Source organism: Gymnogyps californianus, chromosome 5 (assembly GCF_018139145.2).
Source record: "Gymnogyps californianus isolate 813 chromosome 5, ASM1813914v2, whole genome shotgun sequence".
Lineage (NCBI taxonomy): Eukaryota > Metazoa > Chordata > Aves > Accipitriformes > Cathartidae > Gymnogyps > Gymnogyps californianus.
The window spans coordinates 59,010,147-59,026,644 of NC_059475.1; the positions used below are offsets into that span (position 1 = coordinate 59,010,147).

General features: G+C 41.9%; 1 protein-coding gene across 2 annotated transcripts in view; it reads left to right on the top strand.

Annotated features, from left to right (window-relative positions):
- Window positions 1-8,511: 8,511 nt before the first annotated feature.
- PPP2R5C (protein phosphatase 2 regulatory subunit B'gamma) overlaps window positions 8,512-16,498 on the top strand; it is an 84,966-nt gene continuing 76,979 nt past the window's right edge. For both annotated transcript variants that reach the window (XM_050897743.1, XM_050897746.1), the window contains exons 1-2: window positions 8,512-8,559; window positions 10,096-10,161. In XM_050897743.1, coding sequence (XP_050753700.1) covers window positions 8,533-8,559; window positions 10,096-10,161 — 93 coding nt within the window. In that variant the 5' untranslated portion in view covers window positions 8,512-8,532. The remainder of the gene's footprint in view (window positions 8,560-10,095; window positions 10,162-16,498) is intronic.

The window sequence follows — 16,498 nt, forward strand, 5'->3', positions numbered from 1 at the left end:
GTTTAATTGCTCAGTCTAAATTCTTTCAGAGTATCCGATTTTTTTAAACCTTCAGTAAAAACAGAGCTGACACCTTCTAAAATGTGACTAAGCGAAAATATTCTGGTTTGCCGAAGTTGACAAATTCTTATAACTCTTATGTTGAAAAACTGAATCTAGAACGACGGACTCAGGAATTTTGCCATCCAGTAGAATCTACAGCTGAATTACAAACCAAGGTTCCCAACATAACACATAAGGAGATTTTGAGTGCACCTATACTGTCAGTTTGAATCATCACCTGTTTTGCTCCAAAGTCCTCTTCATTAGCATTCACTCTGTGTGCATGCTTGATTATTCCTGGAATAGCCTTTGAAAGAAAATAACAAGGCTTCCTCTCAGACAAAACCTAGAAGCCATTCAGTAGCTAGATAGCTCTAGGAAACGGTTTGAGTACGAAGTCTCCCTCCACTTGGTCCAATACTCCAACATCATCCTTGCAAGCCTTTTGCCTGGCATGCCCCCGTAACACGCCTCTGGTAACACGCTTATAGTAGCAGATAAGTAGTACGCTGCAAGCATTTCTCTCGATCTTGGACAAACAAAAAAGGGTATTCATTATTAAAGAACCTTTCCAAATTGTTCAGATGTCTCATATGCAAAGATAGACTTCAAGGTGCCGAGAGGAAGTCAGTGTGGCAGAGGACTCTAGACTATCACAGCTCTTGAAGAAAGGGGAACCTTGACTGCAGGAATCACCCTGACTACAAAAAGAAATGTGGTAGGGCAGCTTGATGCTGAGGGATTTCAGTGTAGCCCCAGGCAACGATACTTAAAAACAAACTTCATCAATCTTAAGGTACACAGTAAGAACCGGCATGATCACAGGATGTGAGCGCAAGAGAGGAGTGACATTTGTGCTGTGTATGTAAAAAGGCTGTGGGAAGGCCTGCAGAAGACTACAAGATCCCTTCAAACACTGCACAGTGTAGATCTAGGCAGCCTGCCCTAGGGGGAGCAAGCCAAAAGCTGTGTTGATGGAAGCTACTCCTTACATTCTGACCAGGAAGCATAGATTGCTCCTGAAGCAGATCAGAAATCCAGCATATGCATCATCTGAGAAGGTGGACACTTCTGAGTATACTTGGAAGCAGATTCTCATGCATCTACAAACTTACGGTACTTGCAGGGTTAAGTCCTGAGTATGCCTTCTGAGTATGTCTTTCAACTCTTCCCACACTGAGATAAAAATATATAGCTATATTAGCTATGACAAATCCTAAAAAAGGCAGAAAAAATTATGAAGTGTTGAAAGAGAAAATCTTGTATGGCATCAACAGGAGGTACAATTAATTGGATCTCTTCGTTCTATAAATACCAACTTAAATACAACAAAAATGAAAATGTAGGAGTCTTAGCTGCAGTCACCTTTATGTTAGTAGTCTCACTCATTTGGTATGAAGTTAATCTTCCCTTTGATATCACGTGGGAAGAGGAAATGGTAGTACGTGAATAGGAACATTGCACTTAATGCAGCAAAAACCTGGAATCAACAAAGACTGCTAAAAATTGCGCCAAAACACACCATAATAATACTCAATTTGGATATGAAAAAGAGATGAACTAGCAAAAATAAACTTGTCCCTTATACTCTCTGAATGCTAGGCACATCCAACAAATTTCAAACAGATTATTATATTTTAAAGTATCTCTCAACTCATTATAAATACAAAAAATAAAACCACAAAAAATAGTGGAAACATGAAAGCAGACATCCTAATTTCATCTATGTCACCAGCAGCGTTGCTCCTCTTTGAGTTTATTTTCCCAGAAAGATTCAACTATATGACATGCAGCAAAGTCTTGCTTTTATGATCTTTTTATTTGCTTCACTGAGGCAGAAGAACATCAAGCGATTTGTATAAAGTGTTTTAATTTTACCGTTTTTGTAATTCCCATCTCTATGGAATTTGGGTACCAGCACACAAGTGCAGGCACTTTTCATAGGAATTGGCATTCTGGATAAGACAAATGGTTCATCCGGCTTAACAGCCTGTCTTTTATTTTGACCATCATCTGAATTCCCACATGTAGGTCATTTTAATACTTAATAACCACTATGCAAACTGTGGCCACAAACAGATAAAATGTTTTAACTATCATTAGATACTATCAGATATTTTTGTTATATATTATTTGTCCAGAATGTTATTGAATCTCAGTAATAATGCCTGTTGTGATTTAACCCCAGTAGGCAGCTAAGCACCACAGAGCCACCTGCTTGCTTACTCCCAGTGGGATGGGGGAGAGAATCAAAAGAGTAAAAGTGTGAAATTTCATAGGCTGAGATAAAGACAGTTTAATAATAATTAAAAAAAAAAAAAGAAAACAACAAAGGAGGAAAAAAAAAAAAAAGAAGCGATGCAAAAAACTCCCAAACAATTGCTCACCCCCAGCCAACTGACGTCCACCCAGTCCCCAAGCAGTGGCAGCCCCAGCCAACCTCCCCACCCCTCCATCCAGTTTTATTGCTGATCATGTCACATGGTCTGGAATATCCCTTTGGTCAGTTGGGGTCAACTGTCCCGGCTGTGTCCCCTCCCAACTTCTTGTGCACCCCCAGCCTGCTTGCTGGTGGGACAGTGTGAGGAGCAGAAAAGCCTTGAGGTTGTGTAAGCACTGCTCAGCAATAACTAAAACATCCTTATGTTAACAACTCTCTTTTCATCACAAATCCAAAACATAGCTACCCCCATACAAGCTACTATGAAAAAATTTAACCCTATCGCAGCCAAAAGCAGTACAATGCCTCAGTAACATTCCGCATGAGTTCTCCATGCTCATCATTTATGTTTTTCATGTTCATTTTAAATTTAAGTTGGCCCAAACAGAAATCCAGAATCAATGTGTTAATGAATATGGACAATAGCTACTGACAACATCTAATACCAGGGCAGTTACCAGCCATATGTGACAACATTTCCAACTGGTCCAGGAGCTCCATTTAAGCTCTGGCCGGGGCACCCACACCTGGCCTGCTTTGTCAGAGTTGTATCTGTATCCAGCCCTGCCTCCTTCCAGCATGACTTATTGACTGAGCTTCCTAGAGGGACCTCAGGCTTACATTGTAGGTAGTCTTGTCTCTGGCCCTCGTCCCCTGGATGAACTGTAGACCTATGTCATAAGTAGTCCTCTCTCTGGGCTTGTCTCCTGTAAGCTCAGACTTGCATTATAGGTAGTCTTGTCTCCATTCTGGTCTTTGGCCCTGTCTCCTGTTGTTCCTGAGTGGACTTCTTGCATGGACCCCTGACTTGTTACCTTGCTGTGTCTCAGATTGGTGACTATCGCCATCCCGACCCCACTGGGATGGTACCCTGGTCAGAGAGGCCTTGCCTTTGCTGTAGCCACACTCTGCTCCCAGCTCCTTCTGTCTCATGGAGCAGCCCCACTCTTGCTGCTCCCCGATACAAGAGTTATAAGCAGGCTGACTTCTGGTTTTGCCAATAAGCCTCTGGGAGCTTAGTGAAAAGGGGGCTGTCCTGGTTTCAGCTGGGACAGAGTTAACTCTCTTCTTAGTAGCTGGTACAGTGCTGTGTTTTGGATTTAGTGTGAGAACGATGTTGATAACACTCTGATGTTTTAGTTGTTGCTAAGTAGTGCTTATCTTAAGCCAAGGACTTTTCAGTTTCCCATGCTCTGCCAGCAAGCAGGTGTGCCAGAAGCTGGGAGGGAGCATAGCCGGGGCAGCTGACCTGAACTAGCCAAAGGGATATTCCATACCATGGAATGTCACGCCCAGTATATAAACAGGGGGGAGTTGGCCAGGAGGGGCAGATCGCAGCTCTGGCATCGGTCAGCGGGTGGTGAGGAATTGCATTGTGCATCACTGGGTTTTTTTCTCCTCCTCCCCCCCTCCTTTTCATTACTATTATTATTATTATTATTATATTTCATTATTATTATTGTTAGTATTATATTTTACTTTAGTTATTAAACTGTTCTTATCTCAGCCCACGAGTTCTGCCTTCTTTCCCAATTCTCCCCCCCATCCCACCGGGAGCGGGGGCGGGGGGAGGACGGGGAGTGGCGGAGCGGCTGTGTGGTGTTTGGCTGCTGACTGGGGTTAAACCATGACAGGGGCTTAACACGAGCTTTCACCCCTTACCTGAAGGAAAAAGAGTCCTGAATTTTTAACAAAAGTGAAAAAACTCCTAGCAAACATTTTCTATAATGCTGTAATTGCCTAAATGACTGATAATGTTATTCACTACATTCAAAATGAAATCTTATCAATTTTTTTAAACTGAAGAGCCAAGAAAGAGAATGAGAAGTTTTAAGAACAGACAAAACTCAAAGAAATCTGTATTTCAATGCAATACTTCCGCATAGTCACTGAAAATTCTTAAAGCTGAGATTTAGATAGTATAATGAATCATATATGAGCATTTTTTTCATTTTTTACCAGTCCAAATTTTACAAAAATATGGAGTAATATTACAGCTAGAAGGTATCCAATACTGACACTACTACATATACACATGATTAATTATAGTTCTGAATGTGCACTGCTGCTTCTGTTTTAAGTGATGCCAATAATTGCCATTTGTAACTATGTGGTCACACACAGGGCTGAAATATCACGTTGTTTACATGCATGAAGTTCTAAAATTTGACCTGTTACTCATCACCTCAAAAGAGTCTGACTTTCATACAGCTTTGAATAAATTATTTTGTAACCTTTACAACATAGCAGATAGTGACAGCAGGACATCCAACACTAATGGATATTAAAAGAATTGAGGAGAATTAAAGTCTAACGCTTTAGACTGAGAGCAGCCCAAGAATTATTTAATGTAATTCAGGGTAGGCAGAATAAATCCATGCTAGTAGAGAAGGTTTCTGAAAGATGTTAAAGCTTTTTTGTGAAGTTGAATATACTGGCTTTGCAGCTTTTGATGCTAGGTTGCATAGAAGCAATAGCAGGTGCTGATGAAGTAGTATATTCCCTCAGTTAGTTCCTTCAGACATAATCTGGCAGTTTCACTACTCCTGACAGGAAAGTTACCTTAACTAGTAGTTTGGCCTGCACAAGCTTGGAAAAATTGTTTAAATTTCAACCCATCTATTCCAGCCTCTTTACTGCCAGTGGTGCTTCAGTTTTCAGTTCTCTCTTTACATCTGACACAGAGTGCCAGAAAACAGAAGATATCTGCTTTAGTCAATAAAGAAGTGTTTTGAGAAACAGCCTGCCAATGTTTGACAATTATGTATAATGATGACAGTTCACTGGCTTCTCAAACCTTGTCCACAAGTGCAGTTGCATAGTTTCAGTTGAGCCAGATTAACAGCTTGCTAGCAAAAGGTCTCATTGTGTCCTGTCTTCCCTGCTCAGTCAGTTTTCTGCCGTTTTAGCAAGTTGAACTGGCATACCACCCAATTAAACTAGAGAGAGTGCATGGAAAGCAGTAAAATCATACACCTGGGGATGGAAGATGTTATCCCTATCACAGTGACAGTGATCTGTTCAATAAACTCAGGCCAGAGCATGACTGCTCAATTGCTGTAAAGGGATAAAAAAAAAAAAAAAAAGAATATCCAATACAGTTGGAAAGGACTGTGTAAATATTCCCCTTTCATTGGCACACTGGACACTTGGCCCAGTTTCAAGCTATTAAATATTATCCAGGTGTTTTACACAAGACTTGAAATTATTTGGTGATTTAACTTTTGCTAGTTTAGACAATTTAATCAATACAGTAAAAAAATGCAAATTGGTAGCTATGCTACATGCATTAGCTTTTGCTATTTTAATTACAGAGATAGCCTAATCAGTCTGAATCTGTTCTGGTGTTTGAAAACATCTAGTTTGCATGAAACATGTTCAGAAGTTAATGCAAATATTAATATAGTCATATTCACACTCATATTACATCACCTTATTTACATAGTTAATCCTACTCTGTAGCAGAATAATTAGGCCCACAGTGACGTACCACTGTAGTAAAAATAAGGTTGCATCTTAGTGCTGCATGAAAATGTAAGTCACTTGTCTTATTCTCATATTTTATGAAGACACTAGAGCATATAGATAGAACTATTTTTCTTGTAAACCACCTCCACCCACTCCTTATTTCATATAATACAGCAGGCCTTGAAAAACACAATTGCTTTCTGTTAGTGGTGAATAAGACTCTTTCCCCAGCAAGTGAGGTGAGGGGGAGTCAAGTTTTCACAAGAGTTTCTACATCTGTGGTCACAAAGAAAACCTCCTAAATGTTAACTGAGTCAGTGCCATCTTTTGAATCTGTATTCAGTCTGACATATTGATTCAAGGTTTCCCAACTAACAGCAAAATTAGGACAGACAATTTTCGCTGCTGCTATTCAGAAGTACTTGGGTAACAACAATACTGACGGAGTTTTTCCATTATTTGGAAAAACTATGAGCACTAGCAAGCACAAAGGAGGCCAAGAGCCAATGAGAAACTCATTAAGCTGCTTAAACAGATCTAAATCTAGGCTGTTGAGGTCACATCCCGCCCCCGCCACATATTTCCACCCCCTTCCTTCAGCCAATGCTAGTGTTTACAGAAGCAGGTGGTGGTGTGCCAGTTCAAGGCAAAAAAACCCCAAACAACACATCACTTTGGGGGGGCAGTTTTCAACCTGATCAATTCTATGAACTGGTTTAAGGAGCTGCACAGTACCAGCATCAGCGCAGAGAAGGGAGACAGGAACACAACAGCTGGGAATTAAGAGTAGTTTAAGCTTCTATGAAACTGAAACCTAACAAAGAACTGGAAGCTCTCGAGTTTATCCTCAGCTGTACAAACCCTTTCACACACTGATCAAACTCCAAACTACAGATGGAGGTAGATTTCTTTCCCTTACTGTCTCTTAGGATGTTCAAAATCCATGTTGTTCTGTCGGTCACAAGACTCATTTATTAGTAGTATCTCATTCATGACTGGCTCTTAACAGAAGCACAATAGCGATAACTGCACCTCATTTCTAAATCCTCAAACCAGAGAAGATTAGGGAAAGGATAAGAGGCAGACATAATTTGTTTTCTAGCACTTAAGAAGCAGGAAAGGAAGGGGACTGAAACAAGAGGAAGCAGCTCTTCATAGTCAGTGGACTTATTTGCAGTGCCTGGAAAAGGGAAAGTTTCTTTCTCCTTTCACCACAGCAAAAGCAAAGTGTTCAAATCTAATGTATGCAAGCTAATGTTAGATATCATCACATCAGACACAAGTGGTTATTAGAAATCCCAGTTCCTAAAAATAAGAGCACAGACGCTTGCTCATGCTGGCTTTGACGCTCACAGGCTGGGTAAGGAAAGAGATCCATTTCACTTTTATGCTGGTATTTATTAGGCTGTAATTCTTCTATCCTTTAGTGGCACAGCACAATTAGAATTTAATAAGCATGTCCAACCTAAATTTTAAATGCTTTATGTCTTGGCATTATTATGAGTATTAATATTCACTGTGCTTTTTCCTCAGCGAACAGTAATTTGGGGCTTAATCTGGCCATGTCAGAAACACAGTTTGTAAATTTTCCAGATGAAGTATACGCACCTTTCTTCTCTTGTCTAAGAAGATTGTTCTGACTTTTGCATTCTGGCTTTGAGAGAATGAAGAGTGATTTGTTTGAAAAAAAAATATGTCTAGTACAGGTGGGTTTTAAAAACAGGTACAGGTTTTAAAAACAAACAAGGGATAAAGATACTATTATAAAATCAGGCTGCAACTATGCAAAGCTCACCTTTTCCTTATCCATATATTGCAAGCATATATTGAAGTCCTCAAACTGATGATGACCACAATGGATTTGTATGAGAGCGCCAGCATGCTTCAGACATGCCCTATATAATTTTTTTCTCCCTTAAACATTTGCCGCTCTCCAGTGACAGGCTCCCGGACCCCGCACGGTGGTCCCACCTTTCCCTGCATCCACAGCAGCGGAGCCCATACCTCTCACTCAAGAGCGGGCTCCGGCAGGCAACTCGGGCTCGGGAGGCTGCAGGGACCTCTCACTTCCCTCGGGGTCCCACCGGCTGAGGGAGAACCTGCCGGAGGCCCGGGACGCTGAGGACACCTCCGCCCGCCCCGCTGCTTCCCCTCAGAGAGGCGGCGGGATTCGGGCGCGGGGGCGGGGGCGGAACAGCTCAGCCTGAGGGGCCCACCCAAAGGCGTGGCTGGAGCCGCGGGGCCCGCCCCACAGCCCGGGCGGAGCGGGGGGGAGCCCCGGGCCCGGGCCCGCCGGCCGCCGCCGCCGCTCGGGAGCGTGACAGGAGGGGTGAGGGGCGGGAAGGCGCCGCGAGCCCCGCCTACGAGGTGACGCTGCGGGAGCCGCGGCTCACGTGACGCGGGCAGCCAACGGGGAGGCAGCGGCGCGCTCGCCGCGGGCGGGGGGCGGAGGAGGAGGAAGGGGGTGGGGGGAGGGTTGAGGCCGTCGCCGAGGACGGGGGGAGCGGCAGCGCGGGGCGGGCGCAGCGCGGAGCGGGGCTGCCGGGGGTTGCGCCTCTCCGGCCGCGGCGCGTGGGGCGGCCATGCCGAATAAAAACAAGAAGGAGAAAGTGAGTCGGTGGGGTCGGGGGGGGGGGGCGCGGGGCGCGGGCCCCGCGGGGAGGCTGCGGGGCGCAGGCCCCGCGGGGAGGAGGGGCCTGGGGCAGAGCGCGGCGGGGGAAGGCAGCGGCGAGCGGAGCCTGGCGCTGGGGGGGGGCCGGCGGGGAGCTCCCCGCCGGTGGGGAGGGCTGGGCGAGGGGCAGCCCCCTCCCCTCACCGCTGTATGCAGGCCCCCTTCCTTCCCCCCCCGGAGTCGGGTACTGGGGAGGGGGCACCTCCCGGTGGGGCCTAGTCCGGGGGGTGCCGTGGCGGCCTGTGGGGGTGCGGGGGGGGCTGTCGTGGTATCGTCTCGCCGGGCCCCGGGAGTCCGCCCCGCCGAAGCGGGGGCGCGGAGCCCGCGGTGGGCGGGTGCGGAGTTGGGGGCAGCCGGAGGGAGGGAGTCGGTGGAGGGAGGCCGTGGTTTTGGCGTGCGGGGGAGTGCTGGAGGGAGGGGATGGGAAACGTGTCCTCAGCCGTGCCTGGCGGAAGGGTGAGCTGGGAGGGGGTGTCTCTTACTTCGGGGCTGGCCCGGGTGTGTTGCGGGGGGAGGAAGAGGTGTTTTTCATGGCGGCAGGGCTGGGGGGGGGGTGGGGGTGTGTGTGTGTCTGTCCCAACAGCTGCTTGCCCGGTCCCCGTCCCGGGAAGTTTCACTGCTGCGTGGCTCTGTCTGCAGTTGAAGTTGTGCTTGGGGCAGCACCATAAGCACTCAAGGAGCACTAATCGCCACTCGAAATCTTTTCACATCCTTTTCCTGACAATGACAGAGGATCTAGCTTTGGCCCCACTTTCCCTCAGTTTTCCCCAGCGCTCCCGGGAGTGATTTGTCTGGCAGCCACGAAAGGGGCTTGCACAAGTAATGGTCGCAGAAAACTTCTAAATCCAACAGAAAGTTAACGGGATTGCACTTTATTTTATGTGATAGGCAATTAGCCATATGAGTGGAAGTCAGAAACAGTGAAGTATACAGTCTGCCTCATCCAGCTGCTATCCCTCTAGACCTGTTCTGTTTGGTTGACTTCTGCTTGTCTTTTAGTTTTTCAACGTCGTTTTAAAATTAGATGTAGGGAGGTTGGGTGTTGTGGTTTGTGGAGGTTTGTTTGTTTTAACTTTTTGCCACTATCCTTGCCACCTTTGATATTAAAAACATTCAAACTTTACTTTTCTGAGAATAACAAATCTCAAAAATGTGCTGTGGGTGAAGGACACAAGTTAAGTACAATGCTGGGAGGGAGAAATTTGAGTTGTGGGCCTACTTCTAACACTAGAATTTCTAGCCCCTAGAACAGACAAAATACTGAAGTGTAAAATGTGTACTGCACTGATGCTAGTTTCAAAGCTAAACTGAATATAAATACTCCTGAAGCTGAAAACCAAAGACAGCAAAGGTAAGTTCTTAGACATGGTTTAAATCACTTGCATTCTTTGTCCGTGCCTGCTTACCTGTATGAAAGCTTATATCTAGATCTGCTTTTCAAAGTAACTGAGAGTGCAAACTTTTTTTTTTTAAGGAACCTGCAAAATCAGTCAAGAGTGGAAAAAGTGGCAAAGATGGACAAGATAACCAAGAACATGAGGTAAATATTGCTAAATTATGTAGGTTTTTTCCAGGCAAATTTGTCATGACTTCTGAAGAGTGTTTTAAGTTTTCCTAGATTGTTATAATTTTGACACGACAGGTGGCTTTGAGGAAAAGTGGTTGTGGAACTACTGCCCTGGTATTTGACAAAAAGTGTTTTTAAGACTTCAGAGAAGATGCTTTTGAGGAAGTTCATTTTATTTAGAGTAAATAAATGCTTGCTTGCTACAGTCTTAAATATTCATCTGTTTCCTTTTTGGTTATGAGATGTACATCTGTCTTATTTTCTAGTCTTATCATGAGGTTTTGGGCTTGTCTTCTAGTTGCTCATTGCAGTTTTTATCATTCTGTGTAATTGCCAGAGCTCTCTTCTCTCAAACTGTCGATGTTGGCATGTCAGTTAAGTGTCAGTAGTCTGTTATATTGTCAGGAGACCTTAGGCTTAATCAAAGGCTGCCAGCTGTGGTGTTGTGTGATTTCTTTTTATAGGTATACAATGGAGTGTTCCATTTTTGACTGATGATTCTGTTGTTGATGCTGATTTTTTTTTTTTCCTTCTGCATTGCTCTCTGTTTTGCCTACCAGCAAGGTGCAATGACTTGAAGGGTTAATTAAATCATTATTCACTCCCTTTCCCACATTAATCCAGAAACTCAGAAATAGTAGATTTGCTTCATTTAGGTGGATTCTGAAGTTTCCTTTAAAATGTTCATCCCATCCTGAAAGTAAAATGCTACACTGAAAAGTTTATGTATTTCAGCCTCTAAACTACTTGCCTTGATGCTGAAAGATAATGTTTGAGAACAAAATACTTATCCAGCTTTACCATTTCATTCCTGAAATGACTGTTGGGGGTAGGTGGGTGGAAATATTTAGTATACTCTTTCTGATGCACTTCAATGAGTTCTCATTTGTTTGTTGTGCAGAAAGATGCGTGCTACTGTCATAAATTAACAAGATCATTAAAACTTGTAAACTACTTGTAAAACTATTTTGGCAAATTCAGATAAAAGAGCGATTGAGTTTTGGTGGAGGGAACCTAGCTGCTAGGAGGGATCTTAGCTACTAGGAAAGCTCTTAGAATGAAGTAAGAAATGTATCAGTGTAGATGTTTATAATGGTGTAAATAGATGTACTTCATTGTGATACTTTCTGTCTTTACAGTATATTGCTGTGATGTTAAAAAGTGTTACTTCTTGGTTGTAATTTTAGTTCCTGTGCAATTGTAAGGCTTGTCATTGTACAGCAAAGACGCTGATATTTGTTGGCTGCTTGTTTTCTCAAGCTTCTGAATGACAAGCTGCTGAGACCAAAACTGATTTTCTTATTCCTTCTTGGTACTTCAGGATAGAGTGTAAAGCTCCCATAGTTAATTAGTGGAGAGCTTTAAATGTTAACTGAAAATGTATATGCAGTTTTGTTTGTAATTTCTTTCTGTGTTTGCAGGTCTAGCTTTTTTTAACTTAAAGTGTGAGAGGTGAATCTCAATAGGAGAATATGTTGTAGTGTTCATGCATTTTTCTTTTTCAATTGTTCCAGGTAGAATTCCCAATGAAAAGTACAGTTTATTTATGTTATCTATGATGCTTAATCATATGTGAGTAGGGGCAGAATGGGAAAGGGACTGGGAATGTGACTGGCACATATTGTATGATTGCCATTCCCAGTGGGCATTATTTAGTCTCCATACAATTTTGAACACCTCAGTGCTTGACTCATTAACTTAATTAATAGAGTAATTGCACGCAAATAGTAATGTCAACTTTGCATTCTAATGTGGCTGACTGTAATCATGATGTATGTTAGTTGGTGCTCGTATGAGCAGAAAGGAGGCTATTTGTTAACATTGTGAAGATTAGTAAATATATAAATATTCTGGAACACACTGTTAATACATTTTTAGGGTTTTTTTTCCTTTAAAGAAGGTTGTCTTCATGTTTTCGTGTACATGTTTTTTAACATGGCTTTGTAAAAATCCACTTCTAGACTGAGTAGATTTGGAAATACGCTGGTTCATTTAGTATTTTCTTTCTCAAAATGCATTTAATGCATATGCATTTAATGCAAATGGAAGATTGTAAAGACTAGAAACTGCCTGCTATTCAAAGAACAGGGACAACACAAGCAGCAGCATCCCACAAATACTTTATTTATAGACACTTTTATAGCACTTAACTAAATTCATGATGCCTTGGACTTCTATAGATAAAAAAGTACAACAGATCTTAATATTTACAAAAATGAACACGTGTTTTTCCTGTCTTGCAGTCAGGGAAGCGAGATTTCAGTTGAGTGAAACTGTACAGCAAGTTTGAAAAGGGATTGAAATGATTTCTGGTGTGCCAGGTCAGGATGCCCATGCTGAAAGGGAGTGAAAATGACTTAAGCTGATGCTTGTCTCAGTCTGAAAATTACAGCAGTAGCCCATAAGCATGTACAGAAGTACTAAAGAGTAGCTGCAGCACACAGGTGACCTACTGAAGTAAATGCCTCTTCATTTAAATCTCAAAGAATCCCATTGTAGTTGTATTTGAAAGCAAGGTCCATCTTCCCTATTTTCCTGTCTCCAGCATTCCTACCAAGCAGATGTTTAGGGGAAAGATTACAAGATGATTCTTCTTGCCTTACCTGTGCCTTGGTTACTTGATGTAATACCAAAAGAGCCATGCTATATGTGAAGCAACATGGACTTCTCTTCTTATTTGCGGTGTGGTCAGGAGCTGATACTCAAGAAGAGAGGTTCAGAAACAGAGTAGATGTATGGTCTTCCATCCTGGTATGCTTTTCTTTAAGCCAGTGTGTGGCTTAGAAGGTTGCTTAGCTGAGGTGTTGTGTAAAATTGTTTTCATATTATTAATAATTTAATTGACTTTTTTATATTGTCGTCTTTAAATTCCCCCTCCCCCCCCTCCCCCAAGCCCTGCTTAATCTCCCCTAGGTGGGAAGACTTCCATTACTTTGATTGTCCTGTTTCTGTGTTCTGTTCTCCTTTTTGTGACAGAGGTACCAGAAATGCACAGTATGTATGAGGTGAGGGCACCTCACCTCAAATAGTTGCCAGAACAGTTGAATCTACTCCTTTAAGTGTAACCTCTTCAGTAATTAGTCCAGGATATTAGTGTCTTCAGGTTGTGAACAAAGACTTAATCTGTTGTGTATTGTTTTTCCTCTGTGTGGGAGTAGTCTCTCTACTCTGGTAAAATACTTGGGGGTGGTTGTTTACCAGTGCCCAAAACCTATACTCAGAACAAAAACAAATAACAAAAAAAAAATGCCTGGGTGTGGGGATTGGCTATGCCAACACTTGGTAACTTGTGGACATATTCCCTGTGACCTAACTGGCCTTTGCAGGAGTTACTTGCCTCACAGATAAACTTTGTTGTAGAGTTCTGTTTTGTCGCAGGGCTGTGGAGATGTCCTTTTGAGTTAAGGCAGTGGTGACTTATGGTCAGTCTAATTTCTTTAGAAAGAGATGGCTTGGTAATAGTTAATGATTGTTGAGAAATATTACCTTTTTCTATCTCTAGCAAAAACCTAACACTTCTAAAAATTCAAGTACAGTACTTTAACAGTAGTTTTCAAAAGCAGCCACAGGGGAAGAAAGTTAAAATTTTAACCCTATATACGCTTCTGTCTGTTTTGCCTGTGGGAAGGTGTGTGCTAGAACTTGCACTTTTCACCAGTCACTGAAATGGTCTAGGAGCACTTGGACAGTTCAGTGTTGTGGTTCACCTGGGGGATGGAAGGGTAAGAAGTAGCTGGTAACCTTTCATCCAAGGCAGTAGTAGGTGACTGGGAGTGATAGCATCTTCTAGGTCTAGCTGGACTGGTTTAAGAAGGCATGAAACTTATAAATTTAAAATTGTATTAATTTTGAATCTAGATGCTGGGTAGTCTGTAGAAGGGAAAGACTGCTGTTGTTGTTTAAGAAAGTATTGGCTTGGTGACTTCCAACAAACAAGAACAGAAATCATAACTCTTTCTTCAAGTTCTTCTGCCATGCAGAACAGCAAACAGAAGACTAATGTGCTTTGAGGAGTGTGTGTGTGTGTGTTTGTGTATATTATCTCATTGTTACCATGTGCTGCCCTGGTTGGTTCTTTCTGCTTTAAAGGTGTGGTTTTTTGAATACAGACAAATCAAAATGTAATAAAACACAAACTGCATTGGCCAGTTTTCTTACTGTGCAAGAAATTGCTTGATTTATTGACAACATGTGTTGCTAATATTGGACTATAATCACTGTTGAAACCAATTTTTAAAAAAATTTTAAAAAGCTTTGTTAAGTACTGATCCATGCTTCTGTCCTGCCACTGTCTTGCAGCCATCACTTTTCAGTAGGTTTATTACACACTGGTAATAGCTTCCAGTGCAGCAATTTTGTCAGGCTTTGTTTTCACAGGTTTTTCTTCCCTGCTTTGTGAAGCCTTTTTTATTTAAAAGTTAATTTCTTAAGCTATTCAACACAGTGGTAATATTTTTGGGGAATGGTAATGAAATTACAGAAATCTCTCTTTAATGGGCCGTCCTTTAAAATAGTTCAGCAAAAGTAAGGATTTTTATCTCTGTGAAAGAACCTTGAGAGGTGGCTATCCAGTTTTCTGTGGTCACCTTTCCTATATTAGCCAGCACACAGTGGGGAAAGACTATCAGTATTCTCATTACTTCTTTTACTCGTGCCTGATAAGTGGCAATCATACGTGCACGTGTTTCCTTAAAAATAACAAATTTAAAAAGAGATGGGGAGTAGAAGTGACGTTGATGGTTTTGTGTGGGTTTCTTAGCAGAGATCATATGTAGAAGTATCCTAACGTTAAAAGGAAAACTAGGAATAGACAAAAGCAATAAATCCAGCATTTTTTGTGTTAACAGGTTCCTGTGATCAGCAGCAGCAAGTTATTTAGAAAGTTGACTCCATATTTTCTATATACTGTTGCTTATTTTTCTTATGTTTCCTGTTTGTGATTTTCATTGCAATGCTGTTTAAGGTGCTGTAATGGTTATTAGTAACCCTGAGAAACAAACATATCTGATCTTGAAGATGGTGTATGGAGACTGTTATACAGTGTCTAGCTTGTGACTAGATTTTTCTACTTCAGAATTTTTGAAGTTATACCTGAAAGTGTTAGCGCAGATAAGTACTTATTAGGCAACTCATTAGGGACTACAGCAGAGGAGCTTGAGGTTTGAAGGTCGGGTTGGGGAGAATACCTTTCCAAAAGTTCTGGGGTTGTTTTCCCCGCCTTGTTCACATGTATTAGGACTAGGACTGCCCCTAAATAATTTCTGGAAATATCTTCTTGCCCCAGAACATTCTTTCAATCAGCTGAGATTATCCTGTTTTAATTGTTTAGTATGCTAATTTGTACCTGCATGTGATTCAGTGTGTGTGTGTATATATATATTTATTGTCACTTGTATAAAGCAGCTGTCATTTAAGCTCTTTTCCATTATTATTGTTAGATGGGCAACCTCTGTCACTCAGTGGCACAGCATTTCTGGATGCATTGAGTTCAGCATCTTTGAGGTATAAGATTCTTCTGTATTTGTTGTTTTTCATAGAAGCAGATGTCTCTTACAAAGAGATACATCTAGCGTAGATTGGATTTATCTTTTTTAATTAATGCCTGAAGTTAAGTATTAATTTATTTGTAACATAAAACAATGTTTTAAGGGTTTTGGTAGTACTCCCTACCATACTGTCAGTTTGATGCCAATTATATAGCCATCTAGATCAGGAATGGCTGATAGCCTGTAATAAAGCATCCCCAACCCCCCAAGTTTTCAGTGGACCAAGTTGATAAGCTATGTTTGTCTGGTGTATACAGCGCATAACAAACCTAGCTGCACCCTAGCTGTTTCTTCAGTATGTATTCAGTAATATGTCCCAGCTGGACTGACAGGCGGAATAGCCAGTGTTTTCATGAGTCAGTCCCATGCAGTAGATAAAATTGATTTGGAAACTGGTCGTCTTTCATTTGGAAGAAGAGAGATACTCATATTATGAAAAAAACTTGAAATTTTGAACAACTAGTCCTCTCAAGTTTGAATTGCAGAAGGGCTATAAATGGACAGTGCTAGACCTTCTGTTTTCTGAAGCTTTCTAGGGCTATTGGTTTGGGATTTTACTTCTAACATGAGCAAAACAGGACTTTAAACCAAAACTACATATAAAATCAGGATGGATTTTCTTTTGTATCAGTTATGTAAATAAAGTCTGTGGGCTTTGGGGTTTTTTTGTTTGTTTGTCTTTAAATCGGTGTGCCAACTTCTTTAAAAAAAATTAATTTGAAAACTAATTTTTGTTCGTGGCTTGCAGTTCTGATTTTCTTCAC